Source organism: Ictidomys tridecemlineatus, chromosome 4, assembly GCF_052094955.1.
Source record: "Ictidomys tridecemlineatus isolate mIctTri1 chromosome 4, mIctTri1.hap1, whole genome shotgun sequence".
NCBI lineage: Eukaryota > Metazoa > Chordata > Mammalia > Rodentia > Sciuridae > Ictidomys > Ictidomys tridecemlineatus.
The window spans coordinates 76,368,850-76,388,681 of record NC_135480.1 but is presented as its reverse complement, the minus strand read 5'-3'; the positions used below and the strand labels follow the sequence as shown (position 1 = coordinate 76,388,681).

Below are 19,832 nucleotides of genomic sequence, written 5' to 3'. Positions count from 1 at the left end.
AATGTTATGAAAACTTGTTTACTTTGTTATTAATTATGGTGATAATATTAAAAGCTCATATATTCTTAAAATTCATTTTTTTAACATTTATTCATTTGAGGAATATAATTGCCTATAGTACATGAAATATAATATGTTTTCTGTTTTTAATTTATTCCTGGACTGTCACAAATGAAAAAATCAATAAAGTATTATTTAATAAAGTTAAAATTCAACCTAACATGTCTCTTTCTCTACCCAAACAAGCATGATCATAAAGACTCAATGTTTATAACAACATAATTTTCTCCTTTTGTAATCTAACTTTAATTTACTCATCTTGGTCCATTTTCTGTTGTTTTCACACAAAACCTGCATCTGAGAAAATTATAAATAAAAGATTCATTTACCTCACAGTTCTGAAGACAGGTAAGTTCTAGGTCATCCTGCCTCAGTTTCTGGTGAGTTTCATGATGAATCTGCTCATAGCAGAGAAACAGAAGGAGAAATCATCCAGTGCAGAATGTGAAAGCACATGGATGGCATTCTTCATAACAACCTACTTTCTTAAAAATAACTCTCCAAGGGCCCAAAATTCACTCTTTCATTCAGGTTCAGGCCCAGGAAAAATGCACTTATCCTTTTTAATGACTTAAAGGCCCCATGTCAAAACACCACTGCTCTATGAAATTACACTTTAACTTGTTTTTTTTTTTTGAGGAAAAAACCATATTCAAAGCATATTACTATATATCCATTCTGTCCATTATTCTGAGTAATCATTCTTAATCATCTATGTGATGATTTCCTTTCTAAAATTATAAACATACATATGAATATTTACAGTCATTAGTATTCTTATCTGCCTTGGCAATCACAGGACAATCAATCTAGTGCTGAATAACATGGTTATACAGGTGGACAAAAAGAAACCTTAGCCATACCTATACCTAGTCTTTTACAGGTTGACTTAAGAGAAAATAGTAGTCTCATAGAAAAGTTGCCTAGACAAGACATGAAAAGAATAATCAATGAGAAAAAAATTTAATGGGTCTGCATTAAAATTTTTTTAAAAAGAGAGAATTTTTTAATACTTTTTTTCCCCCGGCGGACACAACATCTTTGTTTGTATGTGGTGCTGAGGATCGAACCCGGGCCACACACATGCCAGACGAGCATGCTACCACTTGAGCCACATCCTCTGCCCGGTCTGCATTTTAAAATTAACGACTTTTTGCTTAAAGATAATATTTCAAAAGTGTAAACATACAAAACTGGAGTTGGTAAATTGCCATGCACTATGAGTTCTGCCTGTAATTTCACCTACTTGGAAGCCAAGTAAGGTGGTTGGTTTAATTCCAGGTTTTCAAGACAATAAAGCAAGATCTTTTCTCAAGAAAACAAAAGCTAGAACCAGGCATGGTGGAAGATGCCTATAATCTCAGCCACTTGGAAGGCTGAGGCAGTAGGGTCAGAGTTTTAGCAAGACTTTAAGCAACTTAGTGGTATACTTTCTCAAAAAATAGAAGTGACATGGTATGTTACTCAGTGATAAAGCATCCCTGGTTTCAATTCCCAGTGCCCTTCCCCCCAATAAAGAATATATTTACCAAGTATGTATCAAAGATACAATATACATGCATCATAGATGCTATGTTGGTTGATCTGAATTTTCAGTTTGAATTAAAATATGCTTAATATTAGGATTCTTCTGGCATGTCAATGGAAGTGTTTCTAGAAATGATTGACATACAGGACAGCAAACTGAAGTACAGATTCACTCTATGGAAACTCACTGTTCTCATGAAAGAGTGAATATCTACTTCTAGAAAGAGGCATTGAATAGATAGAGTAAGGAACAATCACTTACCTTCAATAAGGTTGAGTGTTATGAAGGAAAATACTGTTACTGTGATTATAAATGCTGAAGAGTTTATCCCGACTAGTATAAGAAAAATAATCTGACTTTAGAGATGAAATATGATTAGGGTGTGGTGGGCAGGGATAATCAAGTGGGAGAAAGTGTAAGTTCAAATGACTGAACTGAACCATTGAGTGTGGAGTGAGCTAAAACAAGAGTGTAATAAATGAAGGATATAAAGTTAGACACAGTCAGAATATTCAGAACCACAGAGGTCCCTGCAAGACTTAATGTTGAATACATTTCCCTATTGAATATGGAATTTTGAATACATTCCCTATGCCCATTGTTTCATGTATATAGAAATGACTTGTTGATACATGCACAATTTAGAAGACAATACAACCTATTTAGAGACTGAGATCCTTCAATATTTAAAGAGTTAATTCAAAACAACGACTTTATTGAAATGGGCAAAGGATATCAAAAACTTCCAACACATGAAAAGACGTTCCATGTGATGCATGAAAGGACTCGAAATTTTGAAACATAGAACAGAGCAGAGCAGAGAGGACAGTGTGAAGGATGAGTTCCGGAGTCGAAGTGCATGCAGAGCGCATGCAGAACTCGCGCCCTTTTGCTGGACCCAGGATTTGATGTTCTGCATCTAAACAGCTTCTATGATACCACTGTGGCTCAGCGAGCCTATCCGAGTCCACGCGCTGTAAGCTTCAGGTAGGAGAACAGGGGAGAGCTGGCTGCAGGAAAGCAGTGCTGCTGGATGGCTCTTCTTGGTTAGAGCTGCAGAAGGAAATTTATCAAGGAGCAGCCCTAAATTAGGACCAAGTTCTGTGTGAAAATATGCAAATTATTGTCCCTTGTTGGCTTCTGCCATCCACCCACCCGCAACTTCTAAACAATCTTGATTTAAGGGTCTCTAAATCTTAAGATTTACAAGAAACACACAAATAAACAAACAAATAACATCAGGGTTTGAGAGAATATTGCCAGGTAACAAGTCCAATATTTTCCTCATTTGTGTGTTCGAAGTAGATACCAGTGAAGAGGGTACCCAGTTGGTTTTAGATGGAAGTGTACCCAGGTGGTTTTAGTTGGAAGACTAAAAGGCCAATGAAGAGTTCAAAGGAAAGTGAAACAACCTGAACCTTTCTTCTCTCTTTGATCAGTTTTCAGATCCACCTTGGAAGGAACTTGGGGACATTTTCCCAGAAAAGGTGGCCCTTATTTCTTTAGGCAGAATTAAAAGTCAGCTTTCCAAGTTTTGAAAATTCTACATGAACCATCATTGTTTTCTCACAAACAATGTAAACATATATTTAGATTTTACTTTGCAATTACACAAGAACCAGAAACTAATTCATCATGATTTTAAAAAAATACTGAAAAACAGAATAATAAAATTAAATCCTTTTATTCTCAACACCCCTACAGCCACTTTACAAATACTTTGGGAAAATACATAGTAGGTTCTTTTTTTATTTCCTACTCTTTTTTTCTCCTAATTCAGGGATATTTTCCTACTAAACTACATCCCAGACCTTTATTATTTTAAAATTCAATTATTTTATTTATTGGTACTGGGAATTGAATACAGGGGTGCTTTAAAACTGAGCTACATTCCCAGCCTTCTGTGTGTGTAATATATATATATATTCTTATTTTTAAATTCTCAGACAGAATGTAGCTAAATTTCTTTGATCCTCACTAACTTGCAGAGGCTGGCCTCAAATTTATGGTTCTCCTGTCTTGGCCTCCTGAGTGCCTGGGATTACAGAAATATGCCACAACTCTTGGTCAGATCTTCTTAATAAAAACAGATTTTTATATTTTACAGAGGAGTGGATGCTGCTAGAAAATTTGACTTTGAATTGGAAATAAAGTCTTTGTTTTTGAAGAATGTGGACCCCTAGTGCAGCTGTGCTTTTCAAATCCAAGATCATTTCTAGAAAGCACAGTTGCGAAACTTACCAGATCATAAATTGTATATGTACATATGTGTATGTTGGAGGACTAAAAGATCAGGTACGAATTCTCATTCCTTTTAAAACCCTTGCATTCCCACAGCTGAATCTTGGTGAGAAGTATGCCAGGAGGGGAGGCACCCAGATTTAAAGATCAACTTTGGTAGAGTGGCAATATGGTTTTATTCTTTTTAAAACACTATTTCTAAAAATCAATAAATAAACAAACATTCTCACATTTCTTTCCCATTGTTCTTTTCTTTTTGTAATAATGAGCAAATAACAGGTGTCACAGTTTTGCACACCTGTAATTCCACCACTTGGGAGACTAAGGCAGGAGGATCTGGAGTTCAAGGCCAGCCTGGGAAACTTAGACTATATAAAAAAACCAAATATTAATAATCATAATGTGAAGTATAAATTCAGTTGCCCCACAAAGTTTCCTGATCTAGGAATAATCTTGACCTTTCCCCCACACACTCTTAAGAGGAATAAGGCAGTGCCAATCTCAATGCGAGCTCTTGCTGGAGGCTTTGGGAAGCATGATCTTAAATGGGAGGGCTGGAGAAATGTCCACTGTTGAGAGGGATCAAAGATATACTTGAAATAAAAATTTAATAAAAGAAATCAATAACTGTATCACTTTCTACAGGACAGGATAGAATTAAAGCCAAACCGAAGCAAAATATTTCCAAATTTTACAAAATGCTTGCTAAAACCATAAACTGATGACATTTCTGCTCTATCATTTCATTAAAAAATAACAATATTCCAAAATTTACACACTTAAAGTTGACCTTTGAAGGTTCAATTGTTGTAAAGTCAGTGGCTGTTAATGAGAGGAAGTTCTTACAAAAAAACTTTTAATGGAGATTAACCAAGGTGTTAAATGAATCTCTATTTGGTCCATACTTAATGGATCACCCATTCAAGCATCTAGCCCAATATTCAAGAAATGCAATCTCTTGGTGGAAGTAGAAATTATTTTAGAGGCAATAGAAAAAAGGAAAAAGAAAGAAAACAACTTGAAAGTCTAATTCATTCTTCTCCAGAATTCACAGAGTGCCTTTGCGACTGGCTGGAAGATTTCTGAACTCTGCCAGTATCACATGGAGGCCCTGATCGCTTCACAGTTGTCATATTATTACTTCTGCAGCAAGTAGTGGTTAGCCCACAGACATACTTCTTAGGTGAGTATACAGAAGAGCATCTCTGACAACTTTATCATATCAAAACAAAGAAATATGTGAATTTTATTTATTAGAAAACTGAACTTGTTTTCTGTGAAGTGATGTAATTTGCTTTCTTAGAAATAATTAGACTGCTATTTTCTTATCTTTGTACATTCCTTGGAATTAATTTGATGATTAATTTACTTCAATAATTTATGGACTCATTGTTGTTCCTTTGTAGTACAGTAACCAATTTATATTCTTCCCAAAGTGTATCATATTTTCTTTTTTCTCACTTCCCAACAGAATTTATTGTTTTTTTTTTTTTTTTTTTTTTTTAGGCAGAGGCTTTTTTATTAAGACAGTTTAGAGAATTATTAAGTAAATAATAAATAATAATAATTATTAATTAGCAGAGAATATGATTTTTAGAATAAAATTGATATATTAAAATGATAATGAAAACAACTAAAATTTGTTGAATGTCTACTCCATTGCAGGCACTGTTAATGTATTTTATAGGAAATGGTTTAATTCTTTTTTTTTTTTTTTTTTTTTTTATTGTTGGTCGTTCAAAACCTTACACAGTTCTTAATACATCATATTTCACAGTTTGATTCAAGCGGGTTATGAACTCCCAACTTTACCCCGTATACAGATTGCTGTATCACATCAGTTACCCTTCCATTGATTCACATATTGCCTTTCTAGTGTCTGATGTATTCTGCTGTCAGTCCTATTTTCTACTATCCCCCCTCCCCTCCCCTCCCCTCCCCTTTTCTCTCTACCCCTTCTACTGTAAATCATTTCTTCCATTTGTATTATCTTGTCTTACCCCTCCATTACATATTTCTTGATATATCATATTTCACATTTTGATTCAAGTGGGTTATGCACTCCCATATTTGTTGTTGTTGTTTTGTTTTGTTTTATATTCTTGCTGATTGCCATTCTCATTGAAGAAATATGTCTGTGGGCTGCTCCTTAATAAATTTCCTTCTGCAGCTCTAACCAAGACCAATCCAGCAGAGCTGATCTCCTGCAGCGAGCTCTCCTGGGTTCTCCCACCTGAAGCTTACAGTGCGCCGGCTCGGCTAGGCTCGCTGAGCCACAGTGGCATTACAGCAGCTGTTTGGATGCAGGATGTCAAAATCAAATGCAGCACAGTGTTACATAATCTATTTCAGAAAACTTTAAATTTAACCTTATATTTTTATTTGACCAATAAAATCATATAAACTCATGTAAACATTATATATTGAAGTGCAGACACATTGTGAAATCACCAAACCTATCTAATTAATCTATGCATAACCTATTCATCACTTAGCTATTTTGTAATAAGAATACTTAACATCCTCCAGGCATGGTGGTGCAGGCCTATAATCACAGCTGCTCAAGAGGCTGAGGCCAGAGAGTCACAAGTTCAAAGTCAGCCTCAGTAACACAGTGAGGCCCTAAAGATTGCTCAGTAAGACCTTCCTTGTTTTAAATTAAAAAAAAAAAAAATTGGGGATTTGGATCAGTGGTTCAGTCCCACTGGGTTCTATCCCTGGTATGTATGGCTGTATGCATGTATGTATGTATGTATGTATAAATAAATAAATAAATAAATAAACTTGACATCCATTGCAATACTATTTTCCAAACACACTATATATTATTATTAAATATACTCACCATGTTGGACAAGGGTTAAATTCTTTATTTATACTAACCAACAAAAATCCTCAATTAAACTGAAAGCAGCACACATTATGTATTCCAGGACACGTTAATTTAATCATGAAATTTGAGGGAATGCACCACTTCTTTATACTAATACAGCATTTATGTATGTACTTGCTTATTTGTTTTTGGTCCTGATAATTGAATCTAGTTAATATCATAACAAGTCAAAAATCAGTGATGGAAAAACATAAGGATTTACTGCATAGCTGCCCAGACACCCAGTAGACAATGTTTTTACTGTAGCTTAAATCAAAGACTATGTGCTTAATGCTCAATCATCCATAGGTGTTGACAAAATTAGGACCAGAGGGTCTAGGTTAAGCATTTAATTGAGTATTCTGAAATCAGCTCCCTAAGTAACTGCCATTCAAGTCTATTGATTCTCCACCAATACAAACTTCCAATCCTAAGAAAAGTGCTCCACTCAGAGCCAGAGCACTGTACCTTCTTTGTTGAAGCAGATTACAATTCTTTGCCCTTGGGTTATTTGATTCTCATTATCCCCTATGAAAAGGGTGTGAGTGAGCAGCCCAGACCCACTGACAACAGAGGTTCACTGCCGCACAGATGCTCATTATGGGGAGATTCAGATTCATAATCATAAAAGAAAGATTTCATTTCATAAATACCTCACAGGACCATCTCCAGGGGTCTTTGTTGCCATAATCAAATAAGAAATGTTGCTCTAGTTCTTTGTCATAAACTGATTATACATTTTAAAAGAAATTTTGTATCTGTAAATAAATAATATTAAATTATTTTAGGATTTTTTGCTCTCTTTTTGTTTGTTTTTTTATTAGTTGTTCAAAACATTACAAAGCTCTTGACATAACATATTTCATACATTTCATTCAAGTGGATTATGATCTCCCATTTTTACCCCATATACTACAGATTGCAGAATCACATCTGTTACACACCCATGTTTTACATACTGCCATACTAGTATATGTTGTATTCTGCTGTCCTTCCTGTCTTCTGCTATCTCTCCCTTTCCTCCCCCCCTCCCATCTTCTCTCTCTACACAATCTACTGTAATTCATTTCTCTCCCTTGTTTTTTCCCTTTCCCCTCACTTCCTCTTATATGTAATTTTGTATAACAATGAGGGTCTCCTTCCATTTCCATGCAATTTCACTTCTCTCTCCCTTTCCCTCCAACCTCTAGTCCCTGTTTAATGGTAATCTTCTTCTCATGCTCTTCCTCCCTGCTCTGTTCTTAGTTGCTCTCCTTATATCAAAGAAGACATTTGGCATTTCATTTTTAGGGATTGCCTAGCTTCACTTAGCATAATCTGCTCTAATGCCATCCATTTCCCTGCAAATGCCATGATTTTGTCATTTTTTAGTGCTGAGTAATATTCCATTGTGTATAAATGCCATATTTGTTTATCCATTCATCTATTGAAGGGCATTGAGGTTGGTTCCACAGTCTAGCTATTGTGAATTGTGCTGCTATGAACATCCATGTAGCTGTATCCCTATAATACACTCTTTTAAGGTCTTTAGGGAATAGTCCAAGAAGGGGAATAGCTGGGTCAAATGGTGGTTTCATTCCCAGCTTTCCCAGGAATCTCCATACTGCTTTCCAAATTGGCCACACCAATTTGCATTCCCATCAGAAATGTACAAGTGTACCCTTTTTCCCACATCCTTGCCAGCACTTGTTGTTGTTTGACTTCAAAATGGCTGCCATTCTTACTGGAGTGAGATGTTATCTTAGGGTGGTTGTAAATTGCATTTCTCTGACTGCTAGAGATGGTGAGCATTTTTTTAAAGTCTTTTAGGATTTTTTTCTGTCTTAATGACAGCTCAAATTTTCTAGAGTGCTAACTGTGCCCCCAGGTAATGCATAAATCCTGGCTCTTTTAATATTCATAATACTTTTCTGAAGTGCTAAACTTTTGGAGAAATTAATTTTTCAATAAAGAAATTAAGCTTGAAAAAAGCAAAAAAAAAGAAATCTAAACAATTAAGCTTGGAGAGAATAAAAAGCTCAAGACCACCTAGTCATGTAACTATATCCTGGGGTTAATTCAGAAAATCAAGTATAGAAGAACTTCATTAAGCTTCTAATTAATATTTTTTTTAAAGAGAGAGTGAGAGAGGGGAGAGAGAGAGAATTTTTTTAATATTTATTTTTTAGTTCTCGGTGGACACAACATCTTTGTTGGTATGTGGTGCTGAGGATCGAACCCAGGCCGTACGCATGCCAGGCGAGCGCGCTACCGCTTGAGCCACATCTCCAGCCCCCTCATTAATATTTTTCATCTCTAAAAACCTGAAACCAGGGTGTTACCTAAGATCTAGGACTAGAAATTGGCTTGGTGCTGCACACCTGAAATTCCATCAACTCAATAGGCTGAGTCAGAGGATTGCAAGTTTGAAGCCAGACTCAGCAATTTTGTGAGATTCTAAGCAATCTAGAAAGACCTGGTTTCAAAATAAATAACTTTAACAGGCTGGGGATGAAGCCTAGTGGCAAAGCAACACTGGGACCAGTTTCCAATACCCTAAACAAACAAAAAATAATAATCAAACAATTGAGAACAAGAAAAATAATTGAGAACGGGAAAAATACTGAAAAATAATTCTGATGCTTTATTGGAAGTAGAATCACTCATTATTCTTCTAACATGCTGATTTCTATTACTTCATATTTCTTAGTACAATATAGCTCTGTGTGTGTGTGTGTGTGTGTATCTTATTGTTTTCTTATCTGCAATTAAAAATATCAATCCATCAGATTTAGGGCAGATTTTTCTCTTTATGAAATTACCTATGACACTTGGGTTTTATAAAAAACATATCTTTGGTAGATGCCAAAGAAACACAAACTGAATGAGCATCACAGTTTACATCTATCAAACTGCCAAGCTCCATCTCAGTTTATAACAAAAGAAAGTCCTAAACTTAATTCTGCCACAGGTCTGCTTTTGGTTAACTAAATATTGTTTTTTAATTGACTAGAAAAAATTCACCCCAAATTTAGTGCAGGTTTGAGGAGGCTTATTTTCTTAATACTTTTGATGATGCTCTACCACTGAACTACATTTCCATAGCTGAGGTCAAATGCGTGTACCACCATGCCAAACTATTTTTTCCACTGTTGGTTCAGTAGAAAAGAGCACCAAAGCAAAAGAGAGAGAGAGAGATGAGAGAGAGAGAGAGAGAGAGAGAGAGAGAGAGAGAGAGAGAGAGAGAGAGAAGAAGAAGAAGAAGAAGAAGAAGAAGAAGAAGAAGAAGAAGAAGAAGAAGAAAAAGAAGAAGAAAGTAACCAAAAAGCAAGAAATAAAAATAAATCAGAAATTTCAAACTTTAAATATCAGTAGAGAAATTCAAACTTTCAAACTTTAAACATCAGTAGAGGAAGAAATCATTTTTTTTAATTGAGATTTTGTTGTTTTAAAACTAAATATTATTTAATAAAATAATTTTTCAGTTAAAATGTCTCTTTGCAAACCCAAGTCATGGGAACTTGCTCATGTCTGATGCCAAATCTCATCAAAGTTTACTCTATTGTATGAATCTAATCACTGTGATCTCATAGTATGATTCACCACTTTTAGAAGAGGTAACCTATAGTGGGTGTGGTTTTATGTGAGTTCCACGTATTTAAGGAAGGCATTTCTCTGGAGAATACTTTTTCCTCTAAGGTACCTCTAAGGAGCAGACTGAATTCTCAGCTACTGAGCTTTGGAGACCTGAGTGTTACTGACATGGTGATACAGACAAATTTTACTTACTTCCAGACGTGAATTTTCTTAGAGCAGACTCTGGTGGGTGGAAATTTAGAAGAAAGGCTTTTAAGTATACTTTCTTTCCTAAGAATTGTTTGAATTTACTTTTCAACTTAATTGGGTTTCGTCCAAGTAAAATACCTACTTGGCTTTTTCTGTTTTATATATACTGTGTGTATGTGAGTGTGTATAAGTACATGTATATACATATATAATTAGACTATTTGTAAAATATTGGTTTCTGCTAAGTGATCTGAGTAATTTTTATTCTGTTACCTTGTGTTTTATTTCATTTTGCAGGTATGAAATATTTCTTCAGTTTTATAAATTTTAGAATCCATAAATTGCTTAAAATATTCAGTATATTTTATGCATGTAATAGTTTCTCTGCATATCAATTTAGATTTTTTTCTTAGTGGATACCAGATATTGAATTCAGAGGCACTCATCCATTGAGCCATATCACCAGCCATATTTTGTATTTTATTTAGAGATAAGGTCTTATTGGATTGCTTAGTGCCTCCTTTGCTGAGGCAGGCTTTGAACTCTCCATGCTCTGGCCTCAGGCTCCAGAGCCACTGGGATAAAGGCATGTGCCACCATGATTGGCTTAGAGTTGTAAGATACAGATTTGATTGTAAAACCCTTGATGTGAAAGTCCTATTTGCTATCCCTTTAAAATCTCCAATTTTCAAACTAGATTTGGAAAGTAGTCCAGTAGATGAAACAGACTTGTAGAAGTTTCCAAGTGAGAAATTTGATCACTAGAGAAAAATAGTAGAAATTAGACGAATTGATCATGCTTCACTATGATCAAAGATCTCTAAACTGTATCTCTAAACTAAAGGGTAGTCTCTGGAGAAGAAAGCACCATTGTTAATTTATGCTCTCTCTCTCTCTCTCTCTCTCTCTCTCTCTCTCTCTCTCTCACTGTTTTTTTATACTGGGGATTGAACCCAGGGCTAATGTTCCCCTGTTTAGAGACTGTTTTGATGTGGTCTCAATAAGGTACCTAGGCTGGCCTTGAACTTAGTTTCCTTTTGCCTCAGACTTCCTGGTAGCTGGGATAGTAGGCATGTACCACTGCACTGGGCTCTCTAGTTGATTTTGTAATAAATAACAATGGGTTAATTGTTGCTGATAACTACTATAGCATGCCTACTCATCATCTCAATATATAAAGGCACTCTGATGGTAAGAACTGATTCTGGTAAATATTATTTTCTTTAATAAGAAGTAATAAAAATTTATTTTTTATTTTTTTTTATTTCCACTTCAGTCCTGGGGCTAAAACTCTGGATCTTACAAGTCCTGGGCAAGTGCTCTACTACTGATTACATCCCCAGTATTACATTCTAATTTTCAATTTAAAAACTTAATTTATTTATTTATTAGTAATAAGGATTGAACACAGGATGGCTCTACAACTGAGTTACATCCTCAACCCGTTTTTAAATTTTTTTTTTTCTGAGTCAGGATCTCAATAAATTCCTGTGGTTGCCCTGACATTTTCAATCCTCTTCCCTCAGCCTCCAAATAGCTGGGACAAGAGGCATGCATTGATAAACCCCACTACATTTTATTTTTTAAAATATATTATTCAGTTAAGTGTAGAAGCATAAATTCAACTGTTTGTAGTTTCAGAAGATGGAAGTTGAACCCAACAGTGATTAAGTCAAGCCATCTTCAAGTGAATTATGGTTAATTTTAATTGTCTTTTAGAAAAGTCCATCTATGTGTAGAGAGGCAGAGATCATAGACATTTGGCATAAAGACTTACTGTCTCTATGTTTGTTACCATCATTGAGTCAGAGAGACAAAAAAAACAGAGAGAGAGAGAGAGTGAGAGAGAGAGAGTGAGAGAGAGAGAGAAAGATCTTAGATGGGCATCTGGAAAAATCAGCTAATGCAAGTAAGTCTAGAATCATCCTAAATCTTCTTTGTCCCAATATTACACTTGCCCAAATGAATAAAAAAGTTGCTTTTTTAAAAATAAAGATCATGTTCATCTCATTTTGTCATTTGTGTCATAGAGGAAACTCAGCCAGGTTTGTCTTACAAAAAGTTAATAAAAGATTAGGCATGACTCAAGTGAACAATTAGTACTGACCAAAGTCTTTTTATTGTTTTTATACCATCATCAAGCCACAAGAATATCACTCTCTCCTCTCCCACTTTCCTTTTACTCTATCCTCTATATTTTTGGTTTCAGAAACATGGATTCCCATGTCTTGCAAGACTTCCAGAGTGAACTCACATGCTCCATTTGCATGAAGTACTTCTTAGAACCTGTCACCATAGACTGTGGACATACCTCTTGCCGACCCTGCCTCTTTCTCTGCTGGGAGGAAGCCCAAATGTCAATGTGCTGCCCTGAGTGCAAAGAAATAGTAGAGAATTCAGACTTCAGGACCAACATCATGCTCAAAAAGCTGGCTTCTCTTGCCAGACAGGCCACACCTCCCTCTGACAGCAGGTCTGGGGAGCAGCTCTGCAGGACACATGGGGAGAAAAAGTGGCTCTTCTGTGAGGTGGACAAGAGCCTGCTCTGTTCACCCTGCTCTGACTCACCGGAACATGTGGTTCACAGCTACAGCCCAGTGGCATGGGTGGCAGAAGAGTACAGGGTGAGTGATGGGCCTGAAGTAACTTAGAACCTGTAGGGTCCAGATCAAAGAGAGAAATTAGGAACCATGATAATCAGGCAGTTGAGAATGCAGATGGTAGAGGTGGTGATGTTTCAGTGTAAATCATAACAGGTAAACATGCTGTTTAAATGTTGATCAATTGGACGCTATAATCATAATGTTCATTTCCTGCTCACGAAGGACATTTCCACTAGAAACATTGTCTAAATGACAGAGCAGGGTGGCTATGCCAATAACCCTAGCTATTCAGCAAACTGAGTCAGGAAGATCCCAAATTTGAGGCCAAACTGGGCAACCTAGTAAGACACAGTTCTTCTTTCATTTGTTTAAAGATTTGAGATATAGCTCAGAGGTAAATTTTTGCCTATTTTGTGGGAAACACTGGCTTCAATCCTCAGTACTGAAAAATAAATAAAGAAGTAAATATATGTCCAAATATGTGGAATTGGGGCAGCAGTACAGCAGATGGCTAGTACTAGGAACATGAGCTTCTTTTACTGAAGGATGGACCCTTACATAGTGAGGTTATGTAAAAACTACTTTCTCAGAAAATTGATTGTATTATCTATTATCTATAGATTCTTTTCAAAATCTTTTTTCTTTTGCTTCAAATATCTAAAATAGTAAAATCAATTTAGACTAATTTTTAAAAATCTGATTCATTTAAACTAACTATTACTGTATTACCAAGCACTATTTTATTCCATTACACAAAATATAAAACCTACAAAACTATCTTCCCTATTACTCAAGCCTATGGTTATGTTTCAGGAAAAACTGCTAAAGAAAATGGATCCTTTATGGCAAATGACTCAGGATATGCAAGATAATCTAAATGAAGAAATTAACAAATGTCAGTCTTTTGTGGTAAGTTTGAAAATGTTTTCATTATTCTAATTAAAATGTTGCTAATTCGTTATGGTAATTAAAATGTTGCTGTCAGATAAATTGGAGTTGATATTGAAGAATAGTGTTTTCATCTCAAAAAAAAAAAGCAGTGATTTCTGGTAATAGTATGAATACACTGGCCAACACAAGGTAATGTGAAGAATACAAGTATATGGGAGTGAATGAGGCATGACTGGTATTCTTTGTCAAACTTTGGAGGTTTGGAGAAATCTTCTCAGACACTGAAGATAAGACAGTATTGCACTAGTTAGTTGGAAGGAGAGGAGAGATATAGATTTTTAACTATGGGCAATGTGGAGGTTCTTTTTATTTAACGTTTCATACAGTGTGTATATAAATATTGAAAAATATTTAGAAGAATCAGACAAAGGAACAAAAGAAAAGGAGGAAGATTCAGATAAAAGAGGAAACAATGCATTAAGAACTCTGAAAAGACATCATAGGGAGATAGCCTGGGACCCCCTCAGACATTTTTCTTAAACAGGAGAGAGGCAAGAAACAGAGAAAAAATGGTAGACAGGATTAGTAAATATTTAAGACACTGTGTGAGCATGAGACAAAAAGTATTTGAAATATTTGCTTGATGCTAAGACAATAATATTTGAAGCTTTAAAAATGTTTTTGAATGTAATCTTTTTAAATGAATATCTCTACAGGACTATGTAGCCTTAAGGAAGAACATGATCCAAGTTCAATATCACATGATGCATAAGTTTCTCCTGGAGGAGGAGCGATTTCAACTGAAGACACTAGAAAGAGAAGCACAGGAGATTTTTCAACAACTCAGAGACAGTGAAATCAGAATGGCCCAACACAGGGAAAGGCTGAAGGAAATGTACAGGGAGCTGACTGACATGTGCCATAAGCCTGACATGGAGTTGCTCCAGGTGACCAGGGAGGGTCCATCCTTAGAGAGAGGAATTCTTGTCTGGGCAATGTTGCCTGCAGAGCCCACTGTGTTCAGCTGAGTGATAGGAGCTCCTTTACACCCATCATTGTCCAATCACTTGTTTCCCTATATTCTGGTAATCTTGAGAGATTGTAAGTCTTGTAGAAGGTAAATGAGATGAAATCTTGTGTCATTAAGATGACTATAAACACAGAGAAATTATCCAAAAACTCAGTAATCAGAAAAAAGTTAATTTTGTTGAGGAAATATTCAGTTTATGTTTCCCAACTCCATCATCACCCTCTGTTCTGCACAAAAGCAGATGAGGCTTTTCCCCTCTAATAAGCATGTACAGACGTTGTTGATCAATTTCAGTGCACTATTATTCAAATAGCTCACTGTTAATTGTAACTGTCAGAGGGGGTCAGATCTTTCCTGGGACTAAGACTGTGAGATGAGTGACACAGGAACCTAGGTCCTGTTGAATCACTGCACAGACCCTTTCTAAGCTCCATCCTTCACCAAGTCTGTCTTCCATGTTTAATGTGGGCTTTGGTATTACCATAAACTCAGGTGACTTTTCAGAGGAAAATGAGAAAAAAAATGTCACACACACACACACACACACACACACACACACACACACACACACCAAAGGACCATAGTACCAGAGAGGATACAGAAGGACACATTATTAATACTATCTCTATCTTTTTTTCCTTTTAGGACTTAGGGGACATATTTGAAAGGTGAGTGTTATGTAATAATCTCTAGTTTATGAGAAAGTTTTTTTTCTTGAAGAAGAGAAATTTTATGTTTTCAGATATTAACATCTTTGTCTGTGGATATTATTTTTGTAAAGAGGCTCTGAGGTAATAAGTACCTTGGTTTCAAAAATGTCCTTATGTGGCTGAATTCAGCCATACCTAAGAATGATTTGGTGTTCTGGGATTTGTTTCACCCATTCCTTCTATCCTCTCCAGCCCAGTCCATATAAACCTTACTAAGGAGATTTTCATAGCAAATCCAAGAAAGGATTCAATTCTAGTGAGGTAGAAGGTAAACAAGATAGAATGGGAAAGGGTGGGGACTTCATTACCATCAGTAACAATGACCAGATCCCATTTCATCATGGCACACAGCACATGTTCAGAGGGGAAGGGCTGCCTGAGAACCCTCAAGATCAGTGCTACCAGGCTGTAGTAGATACCTTCCATGGGCAGAGTTGATCAAAGTCACTGGTTCAAGGAACCTTCCCCTTTAGAAACCAATGACTATATCATTGTTGACCTCTGTGGACCAAAGTCCCAAAAGTTGAACAGTCTGCTTTCTCCAAGATATACAAGATCTTTGCATTTTCCAAGGTTGATTCAGGAATGAAATTCAGTGGTTTTTAAGTTGGATAATGTTTGAGATGAATAAGGAGACTGAATTTTAGTATATTAAATTTAGAAAAAAGTATCATACAATTCCAAGAGAGTTGAATAAAATGTACACCTAATTCACCAACATGGGTAATTTTAACAACATCTTGGATTAAAAGTGGTATATTTGTAATTATTTTTTGTTTGACCTTTGTTTTAAAAGTGTAACTGGTATCATTTTTTCCATAATCAAGTTGCTGTAGATGGAGAACCCCAAGCCAGTGAACCCAAAGCTCACTTCATTACACATCACTGGAATCTTGGATATGCTGAACAACTTCCGAGGTAAGTGTGAGCCTTTGGCACCCAGGTTCAAATTTTTTAGTAGGTTCCTCAGATAAAAGGCTTCTCATTTTTAATATTCTGATGTGAAAAGTTTATATCTTTTTTTCTTGTATAGTCATAATACAATGACCAAGACCACACTTGTTAACTCAGACACATATTCTAGTTCTAATACAGACAGTACAAGAAAAGGAACATTATTGGTGTTTGGAGAGTTATTAAGCAATACAATATTTACCTCTCAGAGAAGCCATCAATATTTTGTGTTTTTTCAGTTTATTCTAATTTTGAAGATTTAAATGTGATATTGGTTGCTTTTAATCTATTCTGTATTCCAAGTACATTTATGATATTCAATGGGCAAATAATAATTACTATTTATAAAATACAAGTTTTATTGAACAAAAAAAGACTAAATTTCCCATAAATAGAACAATTTAATACCATCAGATGGATTTCAAAAGAACTGCAAGGTAAGTGATCTGTAAACATGACCCAGCCATGTTTGTGCATCACTAGAGAGGAGGTCTAGATATCAGAAGGCTGGAACCCAAGTTAGATTGGATTCATGGTCTCAACAGATCAGGTAAGTCCAAGGTTCTTTTCTGTCAAGTGTGCAGATGTTGCTTTCTGTCAAATTATTTGGTGTTTGATAATGAAACAGGCACAATCATAGCAAAGTAGTGTCTATTTATTAATGGTAACAAAAACCATTCAAGAAGAGATTTCTACTAAAAAAAAATAGAAAAAAAAAAGAAAAAAGACTTTTTTTGTGTGTGACCTCAAACAACCCATACAAAAGCTGATATTACATTACCCCTTCACTCAATAAGGAGTACCTTCTGTTTTCTTTTATTTAGCATTATAATTTAAAGATTTTTCAGTGCTAAAGAGGGCATAGGAAACTTTCTCCATACATGAATTTGAACTCTGTCTGCTCCCTACTGTTCCTTAGAAGAGGGGCAAATAAAGAGATTGATTAGGTAGACAGTTTTTGTCCAAGACATGAAAATGCTCTTTACTGATATGATTTTTGTTTTGTTTTGTTTTGTTTTTGTGCAGTGAACAATGGAACTATTCAAGGATGGTCCAATTGCTATATGAGCCTTTCTCATGAAGATAGAAACAATATATTTGGAGATGATGGTGGAACTAAAGATCCCCAGACAGTTGAGAGTTAACGTTATATGGAGTGCTGAGGGATTTACCTCTGGTAGACACTACTGAGAGGTGGATGTGGGGAACACCTCCAACTGGATTCTCGGCGTCTGTAAAGATTTTATGACAAGTGACACTTTTGATTCTGAGAAAGCATTTCTCCTATTTTCCTTAAAGAAGAACAACCACTGTAGGATCTTTACCAACTCCCCACCCTTAATTCAGTATGTACAAAGACCTGAGGGTCGGGTTGGGGTATTTCTAGATTATGACAATGAAATTATGAGCTTCTATGATGTTCACCGATGTTCCCTCATATACAGTTTCTCTCTTCCCTTCTTGACCTCACCTCTGAATCCTTTTCTTTTCCTTGATTCTCCATAAAATTTAGGTTTTCCTGGGCATGGTGTCACATGTCTATAATACTAGCTACACAGGAAGTTGAGACAGGAGGGACACAAGTTTTGAGGGAAGACTGGTCATTTAAAGAGAGTTAAAAGCAGGGAGGGAGGTGTGTAGCCCTGTAGTAGAGCCTTTGTCTAGTATGTGTGAGTCTCTGGGTTTATTCCATAATACTGAAAAAAGAAAAAAATGAAAATTTTAAAAGAAAATAAGAATTAATTGGTGAATGTCCATATCTGAAGAAACTGTGTTCTTGGGACTACCTCATGTCATGTTACCATTCTACACATGATATCTGTCGGCTTGTTTTAACTTAAGGAAGTATAAACATTTTATGGTCATAAATTCTGATAACCACATTGAACTTATTAATTTGTTTATTAAATTTTATTTTAATAAAGTGTTGTAAAACCACCACAATGTGAATTGAGGTTAGTTTTCAGTTGCTTCAAATAATTCAATACGCCATCTACCATGGGAGCCCAGGCCTAGCCCAGACTTCCCACACCAGCAAAATTAAGCTTTAGATTTGATGATGAAATAAAACCCTTCCATGATAAGCAAAAGTTAAAAGAATTTACAATTAGAAAGAATATAATAGAGAACATCCTGAACAAAATATTCCACGAAGAGCAAATGAAAAACAATGGTGAAAATCAGTAGAGGGTGGGATCACACTAAAGGAAAATCTAGTCAGAAAAGAAACCAAGTCTGTTAAATACCAAAAATAAAAAAAATAGCTAGAAATACAAATCATGTCTCAATAGTAACTGAATGTTAATGGCCTAAACTCATCACTAAAAAGACGTAGACTATTTGTCAAGATCATTGTAATGTTTTGAGCAACCAATAAAAAAATAAATTAAATAAATAAATAAATAAATATTTAAAAATTTTTAAAAATTAAAAAGACATAGGGTAGCAGATTACATATAAAAAAAGACTCAACAACATGCTGTCTCCAAGAGTCTCATCTCACAGGAAAAGACATCCACAGACTGAAGGTGAAGGGTTGGGAAAAAGCATATCACTCACATGAACTGCAGCACCAAGCAGGGGTTTCCACTGTCATATCAAATAAAGTATACTTGAAGCTAAAGTTAATCAAAAGAAATAAAGAAGAACACTACATACTTCTCAAAGGAACCATACACTAACAAACTTGACAATTATAAATATATGTGCTGCAAACAATGGAGCATCTATGTTCATCAAATAAAATCTTCTCAAGTTCTAGAGTCAAATAGACCACAACAATAATTTGGGGTGACTTTAACACACCTCTTTCATCACTAGAGAGATCTTCCAGATAAAAGCTGAACAAAGAAACTATAGAACTCAATAATATACTAATCAATAACTTAGACTTAACTGACATATGTAGTATATTTCATCGTTCAACAAGTGAGAACACTTTCTTCTTAGTAGAACATGGGTCCTTCTCTAAAATAGTCCATATATTATGCTACAAAGCAACTCTTAGCAAATATAAAAAAGTGGAGAAAATACCTTGCCTTCTATTAGATCATAATGTAATGAAATTATAAATCAATGCTAAAATAAAAAATAAAATTTACTCCAAAACCTGGAGATTAATAATATGCTACTGAATGCACAATGGGTTGAAAACACATGAGCAAAGAGATTAAATAAA

The 19,832-nt window shown here is 35.4% G+C and overlaps 1 protein-coding gene across 1 annotated transcript; it reads left to right on the top strand.

Annotated features, from left to right (window-relative positions):
- The first annotated feature begins 12,679 nt into the window (after window positions 1-12,679).
- LOC120889487 (tripartite motif-containing protein 64C) lies at window positions 12,680-18,160 on the top strand. The gene is given in 8 exon segments (XM_078044946.1): window positions 12,680-13,108; window positions 13,883-13,978; window positions 14,677-14,907; window positions 15,636-15,658; window positions 15,772-15,781; window positions 16,537-16,618; window positions 17,681-17,796; window positions 17,798-18,160. Coding segments are annotated over 8 exon segments (1,350 nt in total).
- The last annotated feature ends 1,672 nt before the right edge of the window (window positions 18,161-19,832 follow it).